The 6,795-nt window shown below is 50.1% G+C and overlaps 1 protein-coding gene across 2 annotated transcripts; it reads right to left on the bottom strand.

Annotated features, from left to right (window-relative positions):
* Positions 1 to 522: 522 nt before the first annotated feature.
* Positions 523 to 6,335, bottom strand: myoc (myocilin). 2 transcript variants are annotated; one of them, XM_036522368.1, is made up of 4 exons: positions 5,465 to 6,335; positions 2,878 to 2,943; positions 2,550 to 2,636; positions 523 to 1,953 (listed from the first exon to the last, which is right to left on the bottom strand). In XM_036522368.1, exons 1-4 carry the CDS (start codon positions 5,928 to 5,930, stop codon positions 1,160 to 1,162), a joined length of 1,413 nt encoding a protein of 470 aa, XP_036378261.1. In that variant the 5' UTR covers positions 5,931 to 6,335; the 3' UTR covers positions 523 to 1,159. The 2 variants fall into 2 exon arrangements, with proteins under 2 accessions (XP_036378261.1, XP_036378262.1); XM_036522369.1 differs by lacking the exon at positions 2,878 to 2,943.
* Between the last annotated feature and the right edge of the window lie 460 nt (positions 6,336 to 6,795).

Genomic DNA, 6,795 nt, shown 5'->3' with positions numbered 1-6,795 from the left:
GGGTTTAATCGCTGTATTAAGATATGTAAGGTCTTATTTACATTATCTTGGTTTGGTTACAGAAACTAATAAAATAATATGCTGTAAAAAAAAAACCTGAATGGCAAATGCTGTGTGTTACTGTCTCATAAATATATTAAGTGTGATTAGGGAAATGAGTTTCTGTCTAAGGCCAAATTTTTTGATGCACCCAAACCTTTAAAGTTAGTGTGAACATAAGTTTTGATGTAGAAGAAATTAATGCTGTTTGGTAGGTTATAGACTCCAAATCAACACTTTGCTTGCTATTCAAATTTAGAGTTGCAGTGGTGGTCTGAAATATCCGATTATTTGATTTCAGCATGCACTGTAGAATACTGAACATGAAGACACACTTGTGTGCTTTTTAGCTTTTAAGCATTTACACTGGGTTGGAGTTTTTTTTTTTACTTCAAAAAATGAGCGAGTCACTTTAAAAGTTAAGATAATCTTTATTAAACCATAGAGTATGAATTCAGTATTATAACAAGACACAACACTAGTATCAATACTAAGCTGAGTAAAGACACTGCAGGTAGATTTTAAAAATGTCATTTCCCCATTATGTACAAGTGAGGGGAGAGTGGGTTATAGAGAACATTTGTATCTTATGTACAGTGAAGGTTAAGAATTCCAGCAGGTGGGCCCATCAAATCCGGATGGGGTGTATACATATATGTAATACACATATTTAGGTGAACTATATACAATTTCTTTTCTCTATGGGACAAAAATTCCTGACTGTTATCATTCCCCCCACCCCCTCAGTGCTGTACATAAACACTAACGAACAAACAAGAAACATGGTAGAAAAATAATTCATCTTCAACACTAGTGGACTGTGCCGCCAGCAAAGCCTTCCTTCTGAGACAAGTGCACCGTAGGGGCTCAGTTCCTACTGTAGTTTTCTTCAAAAGCTTTCATCTCAGTCAGTGATTTGATGCGTTTTCGTGATTTCCGCCGTGATGCTGAACACACGAGGCGAGAGTGGTGATAATAGCTTTCAGTCTGTGAAGCGTGGCTGGAAAAGGAGTCGGATCATCAACGCTGGAGAGGGAAACTGGGAGAGGAAATGTTTGCTGTGTTGAAAGTGTGTGTGTGGGCGACGCATGAGCGTTTTAAGTGGAGCTTTATTCGCGGCTCAGTTGCCCTCCAGCTTGCCCAGCCGAACGTCGTAGGAGACCATGTGGAAGTTGTCCCAGGCGTAGAGCTTCTTGTGGGCGGGGTTGTAGTCTATCATGCTGTTGTAGCGGTAGCGGTTGCGGAAGGGCAGAGCTATGGCCTTGCTCTGGCCGGTGGCGGTGTCATACATGTAGTTGACGGTGGTGTTGGGGGAGGTGTAGCTGGCCACCGTGTAGAGGCGGCCGCAGATCATAAAGGCGTTGGCCACCGTGTTCTTGCGGATCTTGGTCTCCCAGCTCCTCTTCACCTCCAGGCTGTTGGGGTCCAGCTGGGACACCATGATGGCGCCCTTGGCCTTGTTGGTGCTGTAGATGGCCCACAGGCCTTGCTCGTCCACACCCAGGTCGATGTCGGTGTACCCTCCCCAGGAGTAGGGGAACTGGCCGTGGAACCCGGCGTGCGGCAGGTCCCGGCGGGCGGCGATGCTCTCGGTGGCCAGGTCGTAGCGCAGCAGGGTGCGGCTGCGGCGGCGCTGGTAGTAGAGGGAGCCGCGGTACATGGTGGCCCCTGTGCTCTCTACGGGCTCCGGCAGGAGCAGCACTTTGGTGGGGAAGCCCCGGACCAGCTGGTCCATGTCCTCGTAGCCGAAGAGCTGCCGCACCTCCGAGCCCACGGTGTCGATGCGCCACAGCATCTTGGGTCCGTAAGGGGTCACGGCCTCGGGGTCCTGCATCCACACCCCGTACTTCCCAGCGATGCTGTCCGCCATGCGGTGGGACTCGGGCTCCCGCACTGACACCAGCTCCCCGCAGCCTGGAGACAGCATGGTGAGAGCAGCATGTCAGGGGGGGAGGGGGGCGGTGGCCATCGGGACAGAGGACAGCAAGGAAGGACAGAGTGAAATGTGTTGGAGACAGAAAAGGGGAGTGGCAAATGGTGGGGATTGATAAAGCTGGCTTGAGAGGGGTATGGTTTTTCTAGAACCTTTTAGAACTACCCCTTTCAAACCAGACGCCAGCGATGACAAATTTTCAGACAGCCTGAAGACCAATTTTCATCCATCACTGGTCTCTGCTGGCAACAGATCAGGGACATTTCCAAAAATAAATTGAGGGAGGGAGGGAGGGTGAGAGAAGAGGGAATAACCCTGGCAATTTGGAGGATAGGTTTCAGGACTAGTTGCTTATGAGCAGGGTCTCACAGCCTTGTTCTTTTGGTTTTGTTCCATGGTATTGGGTCACACATGTCACCTTTGGTACCTCCAACTACAGAAATACTGTCACTGTGAATCAGTATTAAAAATACAGGACTGAGGAATTGATACTACTGCAGAAAAAGCAGCAATGTGTTCGCGCTGGATGTATGGGAATCATTCACTAGGGGGCAGTGTGGGACTGCAGTATTTGTACCTGTGCTGTTCTGACTGGGTGCCGGTACCTCTGTTACTTCTGCCTTTACCTCTTGATACCCAGCGCCACCCAACTGCCAGGCAGGGTCTGGAACAATGAAAGAGAAGTCAGGCACATTCCAGGGACATGGAAAAAATACAGAGACATAGACACAAATGCATTTAGAGGCTCTGATTATCTCCTTAGCTCCAGCAGTCTTCAGTGGTTGAAGCAGGTGGCTGGCAACAGAAACTGTAACAGGGACTGAGGGGGGGACACCTGACATTGCGGATAAAGGACTGCGGAGTCCTTTATAGCACGGCGGGCAGTCTGCTGGTGGGTGCCCTACCTCTCGCCCCGCCTGTCTCACTCTGTCCCGTGGTCCCGGACACCAGGTGGGAGAGGATGTTTGACCCTGCAGGCACACAGACAGCTGCATCACCACAGACAGAGACAGACACAGACGCGAACAGGGACAGACAAAACGCGGCCTGTGCCGTGGACAGTGACACAGCAGCGCAGCTCATGCAGGTAAGACGTGCACAGGGGTCTTGGCCTAACGGTGAGCACAGATCGTCCGCAGATAGCAGGACTCCTCGGCAGCACCAGGCAGGTCACAAAAGGATGGCTGTGTTAATAATCAGGAAGGTAAACAGACAATGCTGATGAGCTGCTCTAACCCCCCCCCCCCCCCCCCCAGCTGAGGCTAAGGCGTGCTTGGCAGCCCTACTGACAGGCAAGAATGTGACAGCAGGAAATGAACACCGATGAGTGAATTCCCAGCTGCCATGGAGCCTGAAGGACTATGACCCCCCCACCCCCCCCCCCCCCCTCCAACAGCGCGCTCCTGGGATCCTCTGACGCACTGACCAGTCCAGCGCCCCCCTGACGCAGACTGGAAAACAGACCCAGTTCAACTTGGGCAACCCCCCAGCCCTGTCCACCTCTGAGCTGGTCCCAGGACGTCTCAATTGCATCCGTGCGCAATTTATGACAAAAACATTTCAGCGCCTCCAACGGACCAAAACCTGATTGCAATAATGTGACTGCAATGGATGATAATGTGCTGAAGTGTTTACGGGATATAATTAGGGCCAGTCATTGGCTTGCCCCGATTACCCCCCCCCCCCCCCCCCAATGTCTGTGAGCTAATGTTGATCCGATCCTGTGATAGCAGTAACTGGAGACATCAGTGTAATGGATGGCGTTTCTTATGTGTGGAGCCTGGCCAATTCCCCCCTGGACTCTTTCACAAACACACACTCTGGAAAAAGGGCTGTTCTATTCATCACTGAAGGTAAACAAACCCACATTGTTTCTGAACTCATACACAGGGGCGGGGCTCTGGAGAATCTCGGGGGCAAATCAGGCAAGTTACCAAGAACCTCCCTTGGTTTTGGAGCGACTTGGATTCAGCACCGATTCTGTTTATATGGGGAATTTTTGGCTGCCGTCTTGCCTGATTATTTGCCATGGAATCAGCAAATGATCCACGGCTGTAGAGGGATGACTGATGATGTCTCTTGGGTTGATGAAAGTGGGTACAAAGGTGACTGCTGTAGTGTAGGGTGGCAATGGAGTGTACCCTTGTGTGCAGGTCTGGATTAGGATATCCGCAGGAGCAGGTATGTGACCTGGGACCGCTGGCCATTATGTAATACCCACCCCTTCTGAACGGCCTGTGCCAGTGTGCATTCACTTACAAGGAGCCGTAAAGCATTGTTATGTCAGCATTTTGTGTGTGTTTGCTTTCTTTGTTTTAATGGTGCGGCCTGCCGTCCGTAATGTTGATTTTACCCCCAGCTTGAGTGAGTTCCTCTATGGTTCATTGCCACTTTCCACAAAACCATTCATAGAATGTTCTCCCTCCCCTTTCAGCCCTTATTTTTCGTTTGTTTTATTTATCTCGGTGTGATCGTTTCCCCACATGGCATTGCCTAAACGTGCTTTTTTGTCATGCAGGTGTCAACATAAGGATGAAAACAGATGGTTCAGATGCATAGCAAAAAATAGAACTTCCCCCCAGTGGACGAGGCCATCAATATTTTACAGGTATGACTGAAAAAAATGCCAGTAGAAGAAAGAATGTGGGGGGGGCTTATGTAAACACAGGGGACTTGGAGTAATCAGAGGACCCCCCCCCCTCCCCACACACACACGCGCACATCCTTGTGCAGAATTCACATTCAAATTCCCCGCTATACTGTTGAGTACCATCAAAGACAGTGGACCCCAAGGAAGGGCTTCACACATTTGCATCATGTCTCCCTTGCATGTGCCACTCTGTGCCCATTACAGCCCCATTACTCAGAGTGTAGTCATAAATACCAACCCCCCTATGGCTGTGCCATAAAAACCAGGCAGGAAGCTGAGAGAGCCCATCTGTAACTGAAACCCATCCAGTCCTACACACCAGCTCCCAGCAAAGCCACTGGTTGAACACAACTTTGGGCTGAAAGTGGCAACGGTTTGAACTCTTGAGGTTTGGCATTACATACAATTTGGGGGCCAAGCCAGGAATCATTGAGGATTTCATTCTCTGTTTAGTCACGTAAGTCATAAAGTGCCCCAACAAGTTGTTGAAACAATCATGGTGGGAGTCTATATCATTCCTTCATTTTAAGGACAGTGAAATGGCTTCAAGGTCAGTTAGTTTAAGTGTCTAAGTGTATCAACAGAGAAACAAAATCATCATCTATAACTGAATTTTACTAAGCACTGACTAATTGCTCGATTTGTCTGGTGCAAACCAGAGACTTGTGGTATTACGTTTCTCTTGATCAGAAATCAGTGGACATTTCTTAGATTTGTAACTAGATTTAGCACCAAACCACAATCGTTTTGAATGTCAGTGAGTGAGTCTTTGCAGTGTGTTCTCTGTCCCCACTGCTGTGCCCACGCCCCATTCCTGGCACTGTGCCCATGGCAGTACTCACCGCTGGCTGGTCTCTGGTCCTGCAGCGGGGCGCTGGGAGGCGGGGGCTGCTGGCAGGGTCTCGCCCGAAGCCTCTCCGTCTCCTGACGCAGCTCCTCCAGCCTCCTCTGCAGGTCCTGCACCTGCCTGTCCAGCCGCTCTTTGTCTCTCTGCAGCTGGGTCTTCTCCTCCATCACCTGAACGTAGGCTTCCTGCAGCCCTGTGTCTGGCCCTGCGCCTGCCACCGCCCCCGCCTCCCCTCCCACCAGGCGGTTCACCAGCGCCTCCAGCAGGGTCAGGCGTGACTTCAGCGCCTCCACCTCCGGCCCTCCGCCTACCGTGGGGCAGCTGGCTTCAGTGGGGCTGGCCACGGTGAAGGTGTACTGGCAGCGGCTGTTTCGGTCATTGGTCCTGTGGAAAGCAGCTCTCTCCTGCCCTTGACTCCCCAGCAGCAGACAGGACAGACACAGAGCTACCTGGAGCCACATCCTGGGGGGGGTTATGTTGCACTTACGCTGTTAAAGGGTTTCTCTGCCTGCACAGAGCTTCCTCCAATACCTGTGTCTCTCTCTTACTTGCTGGATCGCACTATGTTTGCGAGTTTGTCCCTCTCTCTCCTTCTTTCTCCCTGGGTGCTGTGGTAACTTGAGCTGGAATGTTGAACTCTTGAGCTTTTTGCCCCTGACCTGCTGCTCCACGCTATCCCCTGCGGTTTCTCTCTCCCTCTTTCTTTTTCCTCTCTCTTTATCTCTTTTTTTCTGTCTTTCTTTCCCTCAGGTTATTTAACCTTATTTAGGTTCTTTAACTGTTCTCTCTCCTGTTGAGCAGTTTCTTGTCTGGTCTATGTGGTTCTTGCTTTCTCTGTCTGTGCTCCCAGGTCAGTCTCCTCAGGTTCGCAGTCAGACTCTGAGCTGTAGCGGAGTGCAAAGGGGATATTTATACGATCCGGGAGGGCGGGAGAGAGGGAGGGAATGAAGAAAGGGCAAGGGAGGGAGTGGTGGGATGCTGTGTGTTTTTGGGATTGTCCCGACAACAAGAACATTCCAGCACAATGTTTCAGCTCTTTGAAAATGTGTTTATGTCGGTGTAGTGTATTACGCTTTAGCCATGACTGCATGTGTACACACAGTATGTGCATGCATGCTAGTATGTGTGAGGGTACATAAGGATTCTGTTCATCAGAATTTGTTTGTATGTTTTGCACAGCTGTCCTTTAAACAGCTGCATGAGAGACGGTCCAGTGGACCAACAAATAGGTGTGCCAGTTGAACACATACCAATATTGTCACCTAGAAGCAAAAACAGAATTCAAACAAAACTTTCAATTTCAATTCCATTCATACAGCACTTCTT

Source organism: Megalops cyprinoides, chromosome 2 (assembly GCF_013368585.1).
Source record: "Megalops cyprinoides isolate fMegCyp1 chromosome 2, fMegCyp1.pri, whole genome shotgun sequence".
Lineage (NCBI taxonomy): Eukaryota > Metazoa > Chordata > Actinopteri > Elopiformes > Megalopidae > Megalops > Megalops cyprinoides.
Note: the sequence above shows the minus strand (reverse complement) of the source record. Positions and strands in the feature narration are given on the sequence as shown.

Excerpts from the sequence above, each read along its gene's own strand:
- myoc (XM_036522368.1), bottom strand. The coding sequence starts at position 5,930 with ATGTGGCTCCAGGTAGCTCTGTGTCTGTCCTGTCTGCTGCTGGGGAGT. Across the intron at positions 2,637-2,877 it reads TGAGACAGGCGGGGCGAGAG|ACCCTGCCTGGCAGTTGGGT; the intron begins GTAGGGCACCCA and ends TCATTGTTCCAG. Across the intron at positions 1,954-2,549 it reads ACCCAGTCAGAACAGCACAG|GCTGCGGGGAGCTGGTGTCA; the intron begins GTACAAATACTG and ends TGCTGTCTCCAG.